This window comes from Labrus bergylta, chromosome 8 (genome assembly GCF_963930695.1).
Source record: "Labrus bergylta chromosome 8, fLabBer1.1, whole genome shotgun sequence".
In the NCBI taxonomy this organism is placed as follows: Eukaryota; Metazoa; Chordata; class Actinopteri; order Labriformes; family Labridae; genus Labrus; species Labrus bergylta.
Window position 1 is genome coordinate 15,605,780 of NC_089202.1, and position 20,151 is coordinate 15,625,930.

General features: G+C 41.5%; 2 protein-coding genes across 13 annotated transcripts in view; both read left to right on the forward strand.

Annotated features, from left to right (window-relative positions):
- Nucleotides 1-9,260, forward strand: part of erfl1 (Ets2 repressor factor like 1) — a 50,305-nt gene extending 41,045 nt beyond the window's left edge. For 3 of the 5 annotated variants that reach the window (XM_065958287.1, XM_065958286.1, XM_065958289.1), the window contains exons 4-7: nucleotides 47-281; nucleotides 2,056-2,242; nucleotides 4,836-4,965; nucleotides 6,632-9,260. In XM_065958287.1, coding sequence (XP_065814359.1) covers nucleotides 47-281; nucleotides 2,056-2,242; nucleotides 4,836-4,965; nucleotides 6,632-7,440 — 1,361 coding nt within the window. In that variant the 3' untranslated portion in view covers nucleotides 7,441-9,260. The remainder of the gene's footprint in view (nucleotides 1-46; nucleotides 282-2,055; nucleotides 2,243-4,835; nucleotides 4,966-6,631) is intronic. The other 2 variants (XM_020650365.2, XM_020650368.2) reach the window with 1 other exon arrangement.
- Nucleotides 9,261-11,622: 2,362 nt separating this feature from the next.
- Nucleotides 11,623-20,151, forward strand: part of arhgef1 (Rho guanine nucleotide exchange factor (GEF) 1) — a 40,992-nt gene continuing 32,463 nt past the window's right edge. For 2 of the 8 annotated variants that reach the window (XM_065957589.1, XM_065957591.1), the window contains exon 1: nucleotides 11,625-11,875. In XM_065957589.1, the coding sequence (XP_065813661.1) occupies nucleotides 11,734-11,875 (142 nt within the window). In that variant the 5' untranslated portion in view covers nucleotides 11,625-11,733. Of the gene's footprint in view, nucleotides 11,876-20,151 lie in introns of all 8 variants that reach the window. The other 6 variants (XM_065957592.1, XM_065957594.1, XM_065957590.1 and 3 more) reach the window with 5 other exon arrangements.

Sequence of the window (20,151 nt, forward strand, 5' to 3'; positions counted from 1 at the left end):
AGGCCCTGACCCTCATCCTCCTCTCTTTCCTGCTTTATATATCCAGGGTTCGCCTTCCCAGACTGGGCCTACAAGCCTGAGTCGAGCCCCGGGTCCAGGCAGATCCAGCTGTGGCACTTCATCCTGGAGCTGCTGCAGAAAGAGGAGTATCACGGGGTGATCGCCTGGCAGGGGGACTATGGAGAGTTCGTCATCAAGGATCCAGACGAGGTGGCCCGTCTGTGGGGGATAAGGAAGTGCAAACCTCACATGAACTATGACAAGCTGAGTCGGGCACTGAGGTAAATGTTTGCGCATGATGTGTTCAATGTCGGCAATCACAGTGCAAGATGGTTATCACAGCAGAGTTTACATAAAATGTTTACTGCTGTCAGACTGACTCCTGACTTTTTTTTTTTTATGTCAGTTTAATGGAAAGATAAAGGTGGAGCTTTTTCCCCGGGAACGTCAATACCCTCAATTTCTCCTTATCTGTGGACATCCTAATGGAAAGTTCACCATTGAGCTGCCAAATGAAAAATTCAATAGGGATTTCAAAATTAAAGCTGCGGGTCAAAATTGCCAGGATTTCTTCTCTCTCTGAGTGCAGAAACTGCTTCGGCACCGAACCTGCCGAGGGTGATTAAAACAACTCGCACTCCACACCTTCAGCAGTTCATATCCCCCCTAACCGCATACACAGTTCTCTTATGCAAATACAAACTACCCCGACTTATCCCCCCCACCCCCCTCCCTCTCTTTGCTTTCCTTTGGCCTCTTGTTAATGGGGGCTGTCGTCAGAGTCTAATTGTTATGAATTGGCTGGGGCCACAATTAGCCTTCTTAATTAGCCTCACTTAATTGCTCAATTAAGGGCCACGGCACAATTGCCACGCAAAGCAAAACACGTACACATCATTGCACAGGGCGCAGCCACTGTGGCTACATGCTGATCCGTATATGCTGCCGTGTGTGTTGATATTGTGCGTCTGCATAATGAGGCGTTGCCCAAAAGTATTTAATGCTGAGGCCGTCTAATGCATTCTGTATTTGGTGCCTTTTAAAACAAACAAAAAATAATTTGCGGACGATATTTAAAGTTTTTCAATTGGCAGCAACTTCCTCTTCTCTCTCTCTCTCTCTCTCTCGCCCTATCTGAGCTCCTTTACCTTGGTAAGCAGATGGCTGCATGTTTTCCTATACTGCTGATCAACCTGGCACACTGGCACACTGTGACACCTCGCTGGGTGGCACAGGAAGCTGGCATGACAGTGGCTCGACATGCCCAGTGGGAGACACCTGAGGTCGTTACCATGGAGACTTGCCATACCTTTCTCACCCTTCTGTAAATGTGCTTTGCTCGGTGGAAGGATTGACAGCTTTTCGGTGTCGTTTACATTTATATGTCATCCTGCCGAATTATGTCTCTGAGTAGAAACAGCATCTGATCGTCCAAATTAAATATTATAAATTAAATATACATCTGAAATGTATTAAATAATTTGGACAAAATCTATTTCGAGTGTTCGAGTAATCAAGTGTGTTGATTTTTTTTCAACTTTTTTTCACAGTCCATAATAGTATCTTTTCAAATACCATAATACATATCTTAAGATAATACTGATATCATTTTTGAATGTATTAAAAATAGGCCTGTTCATAGTGAAAACAATATTTCCTCTTGTTCTGTTCTTTCTTATTGTTGTGTAACATTGACTGTATGTTAATGGCCTCTGTGGCTGGAAGGGATTCATCTTTTTGACTTTTTGTCTGTTAACAGCTGAATAAAATTTCCCTTTAAACAAGCATCTTGTATTGAATCAAGGCAGGCAGACATGAATTGATTGGAGGTAGGAGGAGATGAATAAAAACAGTGGGAAATCAGCATAGCTCTCGCCCGACAGCGCTGATATTGTTTACTTATTCTTCTCTGTTAGCGTAGGAACACAAAAACCTTGAATTGAGCTTTATCTTAATCCTTCCCTCCTCTTTTCCTCTTCCTCTTCCTCTTCCCCTTATCCTTTATCCCCTCACGCCATCCCTCCTTTGATTCCCTCTACCTCTCCTCCTTTGCAGGTATTATTACAACAAGCGCATTTTGCACAAAACCAAAGGAAAGCGGTTCACCTACAAGTTTAACTTCAGTAAGGTGGTGTTGGTGAACTACCCCATCCTCGACATGGCAAACTCTCCTTTCTTTCTGGCCCAGAACCACTTCAACGGGGGCTCCACAACGCCTGACTGCAGCCCAGAGGTACAACGGGTAGGATGGAGGGACTGGGATGGGGGGAATGATAGAGGGAGATTTTCTTTATGATAAATATGTAGATAATGAAATAGGGCTGCAAAATAAACCACTATTCATCTTTATTGCAATACAGGCATTTGCAATAAATGTAGAGTGATAAGAATGAATTTAACACAATATATACAAATATTTGATGCGAACAACAAATCAGGTGTACATTTTACCTCTTAGATAGAGGCCTGGGTTTAATGGCCACGGTTTCACGACATTTTCACCATTTTACCGAGCAATCACCATCAGATTGATTGTGTGAATTTAATTTGAAGAAAATGCTTTTTTAATTTATCTCAGGAAAAAACATAGTACAGCAAATAGACAGAGAAAATGTGAGTTATGGCTTAAACTTAAAGCATTAACGTACGCCATATCGTCATGGCAATACCGAACAATGTAATTGTGAGTTAGAAATCCCATCCAAACCACTGTCTCTGTACAGCATATTTAAAAAAAAAAAAGCTTGTACCACATTTTTGGGGCTACTAAAGAAAAGTCCTGGTCACCCTTTGTTTTCAGCCTTGGTCTTTGGAACAAAAAGAAGAAGCTGGTGTGTAGGACTAAAGACCTGAGGGGGGTAAAAGCTTGCCAGAGGTCTGAGAGGTACAGACGTGCAAACCAATTTAGAGATCTAAAAACAAACTGAATTCTAAAATGAGCAGGGAGCCAGTGGACAGGTGCCAGGATAATGTTAATGTGTTCGAGCTTACAAGCGCCTGTTTAAAGACAAGCAGCAGGATTTTGGACTAAATAAGCACGTGAGGGGGGCCTGGTTAACACCGACATGAAGTTCATTACAGTAATCCAAACAGGTTGAGATGAAAGCATGAATTACTCACTCAAAATTGTTAAAACATAAAAGTAAGATTAATCTTCGATAAAAGCCTCACATGGTCAAAACTAGATTTAGCAACAGCCCATTTTCAGTCACTGTCCATTTTTATACCATTCTATACTCTCTCATGTCCTGCAGGCTTATAACAAGGGGTCAGATACATTCTCTCTTTGTACTTTAGAAAACACAATGAACGAATTACAAAGAAGAGGAGGAGGGGATATTTTGGTTTCAAGGTCAAATAGACAAAAATCTAAAAGGAAAAAACCACAGGCACAATGTAAAAGAAATTTAAAGTTTGACACCTCTGAAAAATAAGGCTCACTAAACAGAGAAAAATCTCAATCATATCAATATTCAATTTAGCTTGATGATATTAGTGTGGATTTTGGTTAATACAAATGGCATCCAAATACACAGGAGTTTTCTAAATTAAACAAAGAAAAAGAAGGCAAACTAGGAAGACACAGCTTTCTATTCCATGTTTTTTTATTCAGGCAGCTGAGATCTATTTCAGTGCAGGGATTTTGCGCTTGTATTTTCAGACCCCTGTTGTGCCTTTTTTTTTTTTTTTTTTTGCTTTTTACAAGTGAATAGGGGGGTGTTCACCATGTCTATCTGTTATTCAATAATTGTGATATAATATTATGTTTATTGTTTGTCCTGAAAGACAGCAAAAAAGAGTCAAAAATGTCCTAATTTAGCCAAAACATAATGAGATTTATTGATGTGATAACTAGAAGAAAATGAAATGAACAAATCCACTTCACTGATTTAAATCCATCACTCCATTATGGATATTTGTTGAAGATTTTGAAGACTAATTAACATCCCACGTCCTAGAAAGTGCTCCTAACTTGAAAGTACAGTAAGAAAGACTCATCCGTCATGTGTCGGCGCTCCTCTTAAGACGGGATAAGGCGACACCGACTCTGAAGGAGGTGGTGGAGGAGGCGGTTTAAACTTGTCCTTAAAACAAAAGAAGACGTTATCCCCTCCTGCTCTGATCCCCGTCTCCGATGGCGTATCCATCTGTCATCGATTGAAAATGAAAGAAATTGAAAGCAGAGGGGTCGCGTCAGATCAGATCAATGGCGGGTCATTAATGCGGTTTGTTAAGCAACGTGGATCACGCAGCTTGGGAGTACAGTCTCGCCTTTCAAACTTGCGGGGCTGCGAGGTGACACATACTATTGATTCAAAAGTCCTGCTTGGGAACAAAAAAAATCCTCCCTTTGTCCCCTTCATTCCTGAGATTCATCTGTTCCATTTATTTGCCTCCTTCACGTCACACCGACACGACACGACACACACACACACTGCTGCTCTACATCCTGAATGCATGTCACTTTCTAAGATCTCAGTCCTATTCGTCCTGTGTCCCTTCTTCTCTCTCTTCGTCATTTATCCTTTGTGCCCACAATCTTAATCGCTGGTCTCCAATTGACTCTGAACTCTTCCTGCCTTTGAGTGTTTGAGCCTCTGCGTCGCCCCTGCGTCTATTTCTCCTCCGGGTCCCATGGCACCTCTTTTTATCCTGTCCTTGCTGCGTCTCTGTCACTGTTTGCATCACACTCTGCAGGATGCTCGACGTTTGACTTTGGGCAGCACAACACAGCAGCACCATCAGAGCAGATACATAGGAAGACATTTACGTTATAATAAAAAACGATTTTAATATTTCCTCTGTCTTTTGTTCTCTCTCTTTTTGTCGCTCAGGCCATACAGTCCCTGTTTCCTCGTTTGCCAGACTCCGGCAGGGGGACTTCTCTGTTTGATCGTGGCACCACGGCACCGGGGCCTGAAGGAGACAAGCTGAGACTGGACGCGTTCCCCTTCCTCAGTTCAGGTGAGGAGAAAACTCAGTCAGAAAGCAGGATTCATTTAGTATCCCAGGGACAAAACCTTCTTAGAGAGGGAAAAACAGCTTGTATGGAGGGCATATAGGCAGTGTATACACAGAAAGAAGGAAGGAAGAGATGGTGGAGGGAAAAAGAGGAGAGCAGGGAGAGGAATGAGGATATGGAGAGGCATGAACATTTATTGTTAAAGGAAATAAAAGAGATGGCTGTCCCATCGCAGCCCGAAGTGAGGCTGTGCTTCAGGTGAGAGAGTCCAGGTTAGCTTGTGAATTATGCATTTCAGCGGTGGTACAAAAACAGGTTGAAGGCTAAAGAAATCATCCACTTTTTCAAAGCGGTTGTTCGCATTCAACGACTTTTTCTCCCCACTAAAGTCTCAGGAAATGCATTGTTGAGTTTTGCACATATGCGCCAATGCATCGGCCTTTGTTTGTAATCCTGCACCCTCTGTTCGTGCATCAGAATGTGTTTCAATGTGCCACAGAGATAGTGTGTAAACAGATGTACCCTGCACACACACACACACACACATGCTTTCTTAATCACACAGCCTGCCTCCCCCTTTTTCTCCCTCCCCACTCTGTTTGTCCTCAGGTCCTTTTCCCCCCCTTCTTCCCTTCTCACCCTCCTCTCCCTCCCATGTGTCCCCGTTGTCCTAATCCCTTCCCAGGCAGGAAGGCCCTAATTGAGGGTGCAGGCTTCAGTTTGTGGCCTGTGGGCGCCCATTACTGTGTTTTCATAAGCAAGTGAGGCCTGCCTGACTGATTCAATATTCATGTGTCTGCCAGCTACTCCTGGCCCAGCACGCAGAGACTTCAGCACTGTCAAATTAGCCCTGCATAGTAAATAACAGAGTGATAGAGAGAGAGAGAGAGAGAGAGAGAGAGAGAGAGAGAGAGATAGGGGAGAGGTGGAGGGTGAGGCGGAGGGAGAGAATCTTTGAGATGGTTGTCAGTTGGAAGGAAGTACAGTAGGTCGAGCGGCAATGCTTTTGTTTGTTCATTAAAATTGAATTCAAGCATCACCTCAAGTTTACCTCCTTTCTCTGTTATCACGACGCTAACAAGGAGCTGAATTCAAATACAATATTTAATTTGCTGCGTCTTTTCCTCTTTATCTCAAATGATGCAGTGACAAGTCTGAACATTTTCGGGGGGGGGGGGGGGGAAAGATCGACAGTTTGCAAAGTTTTTTTCTTTTCTGTCAGTCACTTAACCTCCGGAAGTGCAGGGACGAGCCCTCTAATGCATTCTTTATTCAGTCCCTGCTGGATTTTTCCACATGGTGGCTGTCACCATGGTGAAGAACAGAGGCAACTTGTTCTAATATTTCCATTTCAACAAGCGGGAATAAAAAAATGTTCAGGAAAACTGCTTGATCAGTAGTTATATTTGTTTGATTTTCAGTGTTTAGTGCAGTGTAGAATCTGGGTGTTCATGTGAAGTGTTTGTACTGCTCAGTACTGGCATGCATAAATGAACCATCAGGTTTTTTTGTTGAAAGCAACCATGCCAGATTTGGCCCCTGTGGCTTCTCATTAGACTTGCTAATACGGCTGAGCATAATTAGTGAACATTCTTGGATGTTGTATGTCAAGAAACCTTTGGCCCTCCTGAGCACTAACCTCCATCTTTGGATTTTTCTCCATCCTAGGTGCCCCATGCTACTCCAAACCCCCGTCCCTGCTGGGCCCGTACCCGCGCAACCCACCCTTTGACTACCCGTGGGGCTTCAACCCCTACCTCCCAGGGGCCTTCTCTCTCAATAACTGCCCAAAACTGCCCCCTGGCTCACTTTACCCCTCCCAGTTTTACCCTAACCCTTTACAGAGCAGCCTTTCCCAGCTGCCTCACCCCTTCTCTTCCCTGCTCCCCCCAGGGGAGGCAGGTGGAGGTGAGAGGGGGGCAGCGGGGCAAACCGGAGGCACAAACGGCACGGCGGGTGGTCAACCAGTCAGACTGTGCCTGCCACCGTACCCGGGGAGCCTGTCGATTGGTCGGACGGACATTGGGGCAGCGTTGGGGGAGAGGGTGGAGGCAAATACTCCAGGCACAGGGGTGGGTCTGACTCTTGGAGCAGTTGGACTGGGAGCCGGAACTGTGACAGGCCAGCAGAGTCCCACAGAGAGGAGAGGAGGAGGGGTAAAGCAGGACCCGGAGTCAGACTCAGACTTGGAGATCACAGATCTGAGCGACTGCAGCTCGGACAACGAGAACGAGCACGAGTTCGGCATCAGGAAGGAGTCCAGCCTGGCGAGCAGATCACAGATACTGCTGGATGGGAAGAAAGGGAGTGTGCTGCCACCAATCTCCGCTCTCCCTCCGCCTGTGTCCCCACATCCTCTGAAGAGCATGATTCCCCTCACTCCTCCACCCCCATCCCTGCCTCCCTCGCTCTCCCCCGCCGTGGCTCTGCATGACAGACACAGGGAGACAGAGACTCTCAAAATGATCCACAGCTAATACTTTCTCTCCTGCGTCCACCATCTTGCCAGTCTATGCTCTGATAACTCTCTTTTTCTCTCCTTTCTTTTCACGGAGACACTTTCCTGCTTTAAATGGTCAACTCTTGATGGACACTTTTTCAAGGAAAGGCAGTTATGTTCTTTACTTCTAGAATTACTGTTTCCCTGTTTGCTGTGTTAGTTTTTAACTCGCCCACAGTCCATTACCCTGCAGACGTGTCCATCTTATGCGTTCAGTTTTTAAGCTATCGGCTGTCCATATCCCCACCTTGTCCTTTCTGTTTTGATCTCTCACACCAAATGATCGCTCCACACTTTGTTGACTTGTTAAGCGCGTTGCCAGCAGGACTCGACAATTTTCTGTCTGCGGTCGAGCTATGATAGAAGGCAGCGAGGTTGTAAATTACAGCACAGCAACACCTACCCTGACAAACATTAACAAACAACATCCCTATACTAACAGAACAGAACAACAAATGATGCTCAGATCGATCCAATTTTACACATTTGTCCTGTAATTCTTCAGATTTGGACCATATATATATAAAATCACCACTTGTTCTGAGATGTAGTCTAATACTGCCACCTAGTGGTCATTTTAGTCAACATTTTCTTTAATGGATACATCTCATCTCCCCATCATCCTTGGAGAAAAATTCTATTACCTATGAGTTTATTTTGCACTTACTTTTAACACATATTGTTTCTTGCAGGTTTATTTAAATTTTAAAATCCTAATTTTTAATAGTGATAACTGTGATAGTGTGTGAACATTTATTTTGTCCTGTGGTTCAAGTATTTTCTGCACATTTTTTATTTTAAAAAAAAAGGGAAAGAAAAAGAGAGCAGAGGGAGCTGGACCAATCTAGAAATTTGTATGACTATTTCTGTGTATATATTTTATTATGGTGTACATTACATTTAATTATAATTCACTATGATAAGATTTAGCTGTATTGTTGTGATTTAATTCCGTATTTAAACATGTTGGATAAATTATAAGCTTAGGTGTATCAAAGTTTAAATTATTGATGGCAGAAGATCTGCACTCTGAAGATGTTTTTCTATGATGAGGACAGAGTTCACACTGGGAATTGTCTCTTCCCCCAATTAATTGTGCCCTTTGGTCATTTTTGCCAGATGCCCAATGTACAAACCCTTTGGGTTCAAAAATATGCTGGTGGACTTATTTTTATAGTTAGCATTCACCAAGTGTAACTGTAATGTAATTAGTCTAATGTGAATAATATTGGTCTTTGCATTTTCTTTTTTAAATCCTCCCCTCTAAATCTGTTTTTGATTATTTTTCAATCAGTGCTTTTTGTCCACGCCAGCAGCACAGCAATTTGGTTTGCTTGAGGACATTAAACAGTGTCGGAAAAATTATTCAAAAACAGTTTCTTTCTGCTCTAACAGGTCTGATGAAACAACCTTCTTTTGCGGCCCAGCTTTCTCAGCACACAGTGCACACTTCAACATATTGTACAGCTTCATAGCCTTTATATCTGATGGTTTGTCAAACAGTGCCCATATACCAATCGTTGTGAAAGCTCTATTGTAAAGTTAATGTAAAGCTCTATGTTTGTTGAGTTGCTACAGGAAAAAGGCCTCCAGTCACGTCCATGTGGAGTTCACTTACCAACAGCTGTAAATACTGTTTCCTCTGTGTGTATATGTGTGTGTACACATCCAAAAACGACAATGCAGTGCTTTCACCTGTCATCTCTTTGTTTTGCTGTAAAGAGGAAAAATGGAAAGTGGCAAAAAAGAAGAAAAAGATTAATATCTTCAAAGCAATAAACATTATTCTGGATAGTGGACTGTGGTTGACTCTGAGTTTGTTGAATAGATGCATTGTGTGACAGCGAGTAACAAAATGTGAGGTGGCGTTTCTGTCAAATATAGTGCAGGGGTTCCCCTCACATTTTCTTTTACTACGACAGCATGGTTGAAAATCCATATTTTATGTCCAGTGCATTCAGTGAATTATATAATATCTTCTGATCACTGCACTAGTAGTTAGTACATTTTAATACAGATAATATGTGACCGCTATCACCAGCTTAGTATTGTGGTCACTATTTATGATTTCTGCTCAGTTTGGATCTTTTAAAAAGTTGCCCTACACCGATCAACAATACGGACTGTTTTGCAAGCCTGCAAAAATGAGTCAAGAAAGCTACATAGAATTAAAAGTAGAAGTTCGAGAGAAACATTGTGTAGAATTTGAGAATTAAAATGACAGTCGATCAAAGGATTTATTTCTAACAGCTCATATCTGCATCAATGAAAACCTCAATTCAATTGTGTTGTGTAAGTTTGCTTCTTCCTTATTTTGTGTATTTTTTTATATTGTTATAGTGTTTCAGTTCCCCTCCGGGTTTAACTGTTCAGTTGAATTACATATATACACTATTTTTACTGAGTAATAATGATAATAATAAAGAGGAAACAGCCTGTTGGACATGTTCATGCTTTTAGGTTTCCTATGATGTCATTACAATTTACACACACACTTTAAACTTAAACACTGCACTGTCCTAAAAACTGTTGAACTTATGTTTGCCTTTTGTGCTGGCACTTCACTTCTAACAGCATCTTCAAATGATTTTTTATTACCATTGTTTCTAACCTGAGTGAGGAACACGTCCATTTTAAATAGACCTCTCTATAGAAGCAGTCAGCGCATGAGGTCAGGCCTTACAACTTGTTTCGAGTACATCTAGAAACCTTCAATGTTAACACAAAGTCGCTGCAACAATTTTCACTTAAATTGTATCCACCTAACAGCAGCCTCTCAAAATGTACAACCATGAGGAGTTAACCTGATAGGAAAACTCTAGCAGGAAGGACCTTTCATAAAAATTAGAAGGCCATCGTTATATACAGTAGCATTTATTTGTTAGCTTGTGGTTATCATGATGGACACACACATTTTTTTTTTTAGCACATTCTAAATCTCTCATGTAATCTCTTTATATGAGGTGATAACAGGCAATCATGTACACTACTACATTAAATCGTAATGGAAAAGTCCTGAATATACATAATTTCAATGTAACATGGACAGAAAGATATTAAAATACAATAAAGAACAAACGTGAACATCTTGAAATACATTAAAACGAGTTATGATATTATCATTGGACTTTAAAGTGATCTTGAGGTGGTATTGCTCAGATATATTTCAGGTCATATTGTCAGGTCAGTACTGTTAAGAGGCGGCTTGGAGTCGACCGTGTCATGTGTATGTTTCTCCACAAGGTGGCGCAAGGAGGCTAGACAGAAGAACAGAAGCGAGGCACTTGTGAGCGAGAGAGGGGAGTTTAAAGTTAGATTTCAGCATGATCTATGTAAACAGTTGCTTTGATTTCACGGTAGACACATGTTCTTGGTGGTGGTCAAATATTTGTTATATGTTTTGCTTGATAATGTGCCGATTGTTCATGGAAGAAATACATAGCTTAATACAGCTGGGCGAGCTGTGGGAAATAACAGCCAAGTCAAATAACTGATGCTTAATACAGAAGATAGGGTTTAAGGAGCTAATATTGGTCAATTTATGGAGGGAAACAACTATAGTATAATATAGTAAATAGTTAGGCTACTGCAGACATTTATACAAATCGATAAAGATAAAACTACATGCTCCTGCATTCCTCAAAGTTAAAGTATGAAATAAGGACATCGAAGAAATAGTAAAACATATTGGACACAGAGTAATGTGGTTCTGGAAAGTGTTAAAAAAATAAACACTTTAATGACTCCTCTAAATATTACGTGAAGACTAAATTTGTTTTGGGACTGGTAAAAGTGTTTGGCCACTTGTAAATATGTTTTATAAAATATAAATGTGTTCCTCGGTAAAATTGTTTTGGTTTTGTAATTTTGTTTCATGAAATGTAAAAATGTTTTTGAAAATGTAAATTTGTCTCAAATTTTGTAATTTTGCTTTGCACTTCAAAGTCACCGCACTAGCCAAATGTCGCTTAAACAAAACACAAACTATAAGAAAAAGTTGATATTGCGCTTAAAAAAAAAAAAAAACAATGTTCCCAATAGAAAAGAGTGAGGAGTCAATGAGGGGGAAGGCTTAAAATGTAACACAGTGCGGAACAAGCTGTTAAAACACTTAACCTTTTTTTTTATAATATTGCCACTCGAACCGTAAAGAAAGAAACACGGAAATAGTTACTTTATGTTAGAAATAAAAGTGTAATAGTATGTTAAAGTGTAAGTAATTGTGAAAGTCAAATCTTTCGTACTTTCAGGTTGTAATAACCCTGTGTGTATGTGTTTCTTTTTTTTCTTTTTTTTTTTCTTTTTTGCATGTGTACTTCCGCGTACAATGTTTTTTTCCCCACTGACACACGACAACTTTCGAGCAGGAAACCTATCAGACGCTTCGCCTGTCGTTTCTCCTGTATTCACTGGTGAGTCCATTATATGAACTCTATATTTAAGAGCACTATTAAGAGCTTGAACTTTCATGGCTCTATGCGGTGAAATTAAAGTGGATGTGGAGATTTGTTTTACCGAGAGAAACAGCTTACCCCCCCCCCACCCCCCCTTTACCCTCCTCCCCTGTGCGAGCTGCAGACGGTGGAGTCCACATAGAGGAATGCTGTGCTCGGCTGTCTGCATACATACCTCCTCCTGTTTGGATAAAAAGCTACTTTATAATAATAACTTTCAATGACATTGTCTTTTATAAATGTAGCAGTAGTTGTGTGACTCTTTGGAAACTTTTAAATGTGAGTCAGAGGCAGTGAGGACGGTCCATACACAACTTCAGGTAGCAGAGTTTGACCGTGTGTATTTATTTTTTTTGGGGGGGGGGGTAAAGTCATACACGATTTTACGACTTGTCTTGTTTAGGTCTGATACTGAGCTACAAATCACTATAATATTCTCAAACGACGTGCTGCTGTGTCTTTGGGAGTCAGTAGGGAGTTTATAGCTGGTGACCTTGTGACATTTTATGTATTCTCTGGAAAGTATCCAAATTGTAGTTCTGAGGTTGTTTCTCACAAGAAACATACAGTCTTAATAAAGGCTATACAGCTGTTTGTTTGTTTTTTCCTTGTTAAATTATTGGTTGGTAGTTTTACTACTCGGTCCACTTGAAACAATGGCTCTCAGCAACGCGATTAGAGATTAAAGTAATCTGTGCCACATCAAGCTTTTTTTTTTTGTTTTTCTGTAATTTATCCATCAACTTTGTTTCTGCAACACAAAGAGGCTACAAACATGTTGCACGGTTTGACCCTTCCAGCTTCCCCTCCTCCTCTTTTCCCTATAGCCCTCACTCATCTGATCAACCTATATAGAGTGTGTGTGTGTGTGTGTGAGGGGGGGTTTAGAGTGCAGACAGTGCTCAGTAATTAGTGTCTACATATAATTGATTAGCCCCGGTGATATTGCCTTGTTAAACAGAGGACATTGCCTGTGAAGAATAGGCGAGAGTTTCCGGCTTAGGAAACTGCATTTACTGTCCATCTACTAGTGTGGCTTCATTATGGCTCTGCAGTCATCAACTACAGACAGCAGCTGGGAACCGTGCGGGTTACCAATTAGTTTCTCACGTTTTCATTTATCTATTATATCTATTTATTTAAGCAACCGTTTTGCAGCCAGGTTGCCAGTCCAGTTTGTCCTGTTTCTGCATCGATGGCGTTCCCTTTCCTGGGGGTTTTACTCTGGGGGAAAAAAAGGGAGCTCTGCCCCTGCAAACTCATATTTCTGGTTAACGCTCATAACAATTGGGTTTTCTTGTTGTTAGAAATGGCTATGTATGTGTAAAGGGCGTTGAAGGCAGCCGTTTTTCGGAGACTGTGACGTGTTCCTCAGCCAGCCGCTACACCCCAGAGGCCCCATGTGAAGCAGGCTCTGCCACTTCCTGTTACGCTCTGCTAGACGAGAGGAGCCCTGCACTTGTCCCCTCTCTCTCTCTCTCTCTTTCTACGTTTTACAAGTGCAGGCTTGTGTGGAGCCCAAGGGCTACCTTCTCTTCCTTTTAAAGGAATGTTGGCTATTTAATCAGAGTTGCTGTGCCGCTCTCTCTCTCTCTCTCTCCCTTTCTCGCGCTCTCTCTGTTGTTACAGGCCTACCTATACTCACCCACATGTGCAGCCCCTTGTAGGGGTTGGAAGATAAACTCTGATGAAGATACAATAAGACGCAACAGTCTTTATTAGCCTCTGTGAAAGAATCCCAACAGCTGTGATGACAGGTAATGGCACCCACCTCTGGAACAGCCAGGGGGTGTCCTAAGGGCCTGGAGCTGTGTTGCAGGAGAGCTAATAATTTACTGTAGTCAGAGCCGACTTCAAAGGGAACACAGGTATTCTTCTCTGGCTTCAGTCAGATTGACGCACAGTCTGCAGATAATGAGAGACAGAGCGGACTGCGAGGCTCAGCTTCTCTCTGCGGGTCAGCAGAGAAATCTACTGATTCCTCCTGAATGAGCTCAGTGGGTGAGGTGGGTTGAAGATACCGAAGTGAGTGTGTGTGTGTGTGTGTGTGTGTGTGTGTGTGTGTGTGTGTGTGTGTGTGTGTGTGTGTGTGTGTGTGTGTGTGTGTGTGTGTGTGTGTGTGTGTGTGTGTGTGTGTGTGTGTGTGTGTGTGTGTGTGTGTGTGTGTGTGTGTGTGTGTGTGTGTGTGTGTGTGTGTGTGTGTGTGTGTGTGTGTGTGTGTGTGTGTGCCATAGTGCATGGGAAGATGGTGATGTTGCACAGAGCCCTTGGCACAACCACACAGCTAATCTCAGCACCAAGCAAGGTGAGACACTGTAGGCAAGGCAGTTCAGTGCGTAGATCACCCGTATACATATGTAGCATGTTATTCTGTGCAAAACGAAGTTCTGAAATATACATTTTTCACTTAGTGCACATTTTCTTAACTGAATTTTCAGAGAATTCACTGAAGACAGCTGCATAAAAAGTAGTGGAACAGACCATACCAGTTTCAGAGTGCTGGTGTTGTTCATGCTTAATCTTATGAATGAAACTTGTAACATTTTTAGGGCATGGCCGCTCTTCCAGCCAATGGAATCCCACCACACTCAGCTGTGTTGTCGTGTTTTAAACCTTAAGCTCTCAAATATCAAACGTTGCACAAAAAAATATTTTATTGTTCATCCTTTGCAAAGATGAAACACTTCTGCCACTGTTCTGTAGTTAATGATATCAGCTCATTCACAGGGCTGTAATGGTCAGTGTGTTCACCTGCCTGTCTTCTGTCATCTCTCTGCTGTCATCAAGGATGGCTTCAGTCACCAGATTAGGTTTGCAGTTTGTGTTGTCAAAGTGTGGACATGTGTGGTGCAGCTTGGATAAACCCCACAACTGAACGAGCCATTCAGGGGCCGAAACAAATTGCATCCAATCTCAGTGTGAGTGTTTACGTGCTCTCACACTTGTTGATAACAGGATTTTGTATGGCAAGTGTCACCTTTTGCTGCGGCAGTTTGTGCCTCTCACTCGAGGCAAAAAAAAAAAGGTAGAAAATGGAAAGAGTTACATCCGTCCGTCCAAGTGTGAGTCAGAGAGAGATGGCTGGAAAGCTGATGTGACAGAGAGTGAGTGAGAGAGAGAGAGAGGAAACAGAGAATGAGCTCTTTCATTTGAGGGCCAGGGTGGAAAAAGCGAGACTAGACTCCATAGATGATGTTTACTCTTGAGGAGTGAAGGATGGGGGGTATGGAGGGGTGAAAGGTCCTCCACTCTCTGCATGTGTGCAGACTGTTTGTTAGTACCGAGGAATGACACTTCTGCAATGAATACCATAAATCAATATTTCAATTGACATTTTGGAGATGCATTTTTTTTCTTTCAGGATAAATTCACAGCCACCACATGAATAAAGTCCTCCTGTAAATTTGGCCAATTTAAAAAAAAAAGTTATATTTTGGGCTTTTTTCCCTCTTTATTCGATAAGATAGCTGAAGAGACATAGGGAGTATTGGGAGGAGAGAGTGGGGGGATGACATGCACCAAAGGGTCGAAGTCGGATATGAACTCACGTCCGCTGATGAGGAATTTAAGTTGCGTATAAGCGGCCCGCGTCATGACAGCTATGCTATCAGCGCCCCCAATATTTTTCATTTTAACTGTGATGAATGATGCAGCTGCTTCATTATTTTTCATGCTAAATTGGATTGAACCTAAATTCACTTGTTTTTGGTGCACCACACTTGCCACCAAGCACTTTTAAGTCTTCACTTTGCTTTTCATTTGGACTGTATGACCTCTTTGTGGCTTCTAGGGAGCTATATGAAATGGTGATGTCATTCGAGTCAGCTTCGGTTTGGACTGAAGTCAACACGTTTTTGAAAATGAGAGACTGTGGAGTTAGAAACATTTGATCAAATTAAGTTTCTGTTGGTGGCAGCTTCTTGTCTCTGCAGGAGGCGAGCAGCTTGACGCTATATTTAGGCACAAAGAACATGACAACCCCAAATCTCCTCATGAACTATGGTGAAGTTATATTGGCTGTAGACTCTTGTATACATTCATTTGAAATACTGATTTAAACTTGAGGTAAACATTGATCATCGCTACAGAGAAGTGTCTTAAGTGATAAACATTGCACTGTCCTTTTATACCTTATGGTGTCGTCCCATCCTGAGAGAGACAAGAATGTTGTAGGTCTGGATTGCACACTATTGGCATGAGGTTAGCTTTATCATGAATGATGTTCTTGTGTGTAAGTAGGGAGAAGCAATGTTGACAGAATTTTGCAAATGTTAAACTCTGATAAAATTCTGCAGGGGGAATTTTTCTTACTTCTTTGTTCGGTATCACTGTAAAGTCAGAAGCCTATTAAAACTGGACAGTGAACTCACAAAAGCACAACAGACATCATGTGTATTATTGAGTCGTGGTTTTCGTCCCAGAATTAGAAGTTTCTGTTTGGCCTCGGCAATCACTGCTCCAATCACACACACACACACACACACACACATACACACACACACACACACACACACACATGGAAGCAGTTAGACCAAGCTGGAGGTTCACTGTGAGCTGCCAATCCATGCCAGTCGATTGGCCCTAGCCTATCAAATGTTTCCATGAAGCGAATGACCTCTATATGGGGACATGCAGAGAGAGAAAGAGGGGGAAGGTACGGGAGTATGGAAGGCGTTTGTTTGGGTGGGGGTGGCAGTTTGTTGGAGCAGGAAAGTGAAGTGTACTTTGGCTCCAAGGAGAGACGATGGAAAATGAAGAGAAGGTGCGCTGAGCCCGGGTGAATGTGCACGGCTGTGTGCGGAAGAAGCTTGTGATTTGTGCTACCTTGTTGAACATCATCATCAAAATGCTGCACGCTGAGATTTGGGGAGGGGGAAGGGGGATCGTTCGGCATCATTAAAAAAAAAACCTCTGAGAGCAATGTCTACTCAACTGAGATCATATGAAGAGAAGGTCAATGATTCTCTGCAGCGATTGTGTCCAAATAAAACCATCAAGAAAAAGGTCATTGCAGTAAAACTCTCAGAGAAGATGTGGCAGATGTGGTGCAACGAGTCCTTTAGAAACGGTGAGACGTTCAATGATATGATTCCTATTTTTATTTTTTTCAAAAGAACAACATGTAAGGTAGGATCTTGTCAGGCAATGAAAAGACCTGCCTCTGCTTTCCCTGCGCCATTGGACCTAATCTTATTTTAGCCACTACGTAATGGTCGTTAAATTACATAATTGGGCCTTGTCTGCCGGGCCATGAATGCACTGGCTGTCTTGGAGCGATCATACAAGGGACCGTTTTATTTCAAGCTAAAGGTGGAGTAGAAGAAGGAGGGACAGGGAGAGAGAAGCGGTAAATGAAAAAGGAAATGCAGAAAGATGACATTTTCTCAAACAAGGTATAAAAGAAGAAAAAAAAAAAGGATGTGGTAGTCGAAAACAGGCGATTAAAAAAAAACGTCTGAGCGAGCATATTCTCCACCGCAGAAGAGTAACTCCCTCTCTCTCACACACTGATGTCATTTCCCTTGTACTTTACACAAACTCTCTGCTCTGCTATCTTCTCTATCTCTGTTGTTTGCTTACTGTCGGAGCTGTGACAAGATTTCTGGGATAACTTTGCCCTCAGTAATGTTCACATCACTGTTCTCTTACCCTTTTACGGCGCTGAATATTTGATCAAGATTTTTTTTATCTTGAATGATCTTATCTTGGTGAATTGAAAAGAGTCTTATCTTTTAATCAAGTCACTTGTTTGCGGAATAATTTAAGACGCTTGTGTTCTCTGTTGGGATAATCTGTTCTGAAGTCGTACCTCCTGAAGGTTGTTCTTTACACTCATGAAGTAAAGTTTCTAAAGAATGGTAAGAATCAAAGCACGTTGACTTTAAGATGTCTTTACCTTCATTCACTCACATTATACAGTCCAAACTCTTCTCGTAATTGGAACTCCAGTGGTTTCATCAGATTTTCTGTATCTTGTCAAAGTCGACATCCTCAGTGCTGCAAGTTTTTGTTGAGGTTTTACCTCCCAATCCATGTTAACAATGAAAACCTCTTTTTCTTCCAGATTAAAGAAAATGCCGCCTCCCTAGACACATTATAGCCGTTTTCACTGGCTGCATTGTTCTCCCCGTGATGTTGTGTAAACTTAATAAGTGTGTCAAAGTAGTGGCTTGTTCCTTTAAGACAGCATTTGTCTGTATTTCATTCAAGCCCATCTGATATACTGGTCAGTCAATGTCATTGCTGATGCATGCCTATCACATATACCCTACGCTTGACTCTTTAAAGCCCCGCTTTGGGAAATATTGTTTTGCACTCGAGCACTGCACACATTTAGCTGCCTCCACAGTAGCATCAGTACATAGAAACAATCCACATGTGAACAGAGAACCTGTGAAAACCACCAATAACATAAAGTGCATTTTACCCATAGGTACAAGATCTGCATAAAACAAAAACAAGAGAAAAGATAAGAACACTGTAACGCTATAGCACAACCCATACAGACTTTGAGTGAAGTGGACAAAAAGGATTTTAGTTTTTAAAGGTTCAGTTTGAATTGGGGAACTCTATAGTCTGGCAGATATAAGAGCCTCTACACAGAGTGCAGGATGTGACACAGGTCAGTCAACGCTCTGTGTGCTGCATGAGTATAAACAGCTCATATATTGACTGGGGGGGGGGGGGGCGGCGTTCCTGATGAAGTAGCGGACTGACCACTTGGAATTTCCGGCTTCTGAGATCAAATGGAACTCACCATCAGTCCCCCCCCCCATAATCATCAAGGCAGTCTGTGGGAGGAGCAAGCTTGTATCTGTATATGTTTGTGATCAAAATGAGAAGAAGTTTTTTTTTAACCTATAATGCAGAAACGATGGCTTGGGCTGATTTGGAAATGTTGTCATTTATCTGTTTGTCAAGTACAGCTGCCTCTGAATCCATTATGAACAATATTCCGAGTGCTGTCTTCGGAAACCTTTAATTAAGAATATTTCTTTAAGCATACTTAGTATCAATATCTAAATGTCTATTTTCATTCTTGTTTTAGCCACAATATCGAAATTAAATATCCCCTCTACTATATTCATCTGTGTTAAAATGTCAGAGTAGTCAGGCTCTACTTTTCTCACCTAGTTCAACAAATGTCAGAAGCTAAGCGTGCAGCATTTAAGAAAGTCAATCCACCTTTCATAATTACAAAATGAATGTTGTTAGCAGTTACACAGTATTTTTCCGCAATTGTGACGCACACCCAAATGATGAATTGTGACTAATCATCATGAGAACATTTTCACTCGTGTTGTAGTCATTGTCGTCTCTGCCAGATAAAGCCAAAACCATTGAGTCAAGGTGGAAACCTTTTAACTGAATGTCTGTTCTTGAACATGTTTTCAAGATGCCTCTGTGCTACTCAGACTTTCCAAACTTTCTCACACATACATTTCAATAGCTTGTCTTTCTTTTTTTTTTCCCACTGCCTTTCTGCCTTATTCCTCATTTCCTGCCGCACCGTGTCCCCTCTTTTAATTTCTTGTCCATGCTCCCTCTCCTCCTCAATGTGGGCCCCTTATTCTTTCTTCTCTCTGTTTAGTCGGTTTTGTTCATATAGGATAATATGTGCATGTTTACCAGTCTTAGTTCGTCCTTGAAGTTTCTGTTCGAGCCATGAAGTAGAACAAATACGTTTCTAAATTTAAACCATCTAAGGTTCTTTGACAGTATGTAAAATATAGGAAGATAAATGTTGAGATAAAAATGAGAACACATTATTCAAGTTGTTGAAGCTCATACTCTTACATTACTATATCTGTATCACGTCCTATGTTGGACATTATCTCTTCTCATTACTCAAATTGTATCGTGGTAATGTAACTGTTTTATTCTTATACTATTGAACAAATGTAGTTGTAAAATGCCAAAAGACATCTGGCAAAGGGACTGTGGATGAGAATTAGAATTGTTCTCCTAACTCTGGTACATTTAAATCTGTCTGAATGTTGATTACTGTGCACTGTCGCTTTTTACAAATGAATACATAAATAAAAACACATTTTTTTCCTCATTTTCACGTCAGGGTGATTGTGTTGTAAAAGTGACATCTTTTATGTCCTCTGAAAAACCCAATCAAAATTTGCATATGAACTATGTTGTTTTAAGTCTGTCTTTTCCTGTTCAACTTATTTTTGCGTAACTCTGTGTTCCTAATTTTTTTTCATCACTTCTCATGTCGTGCA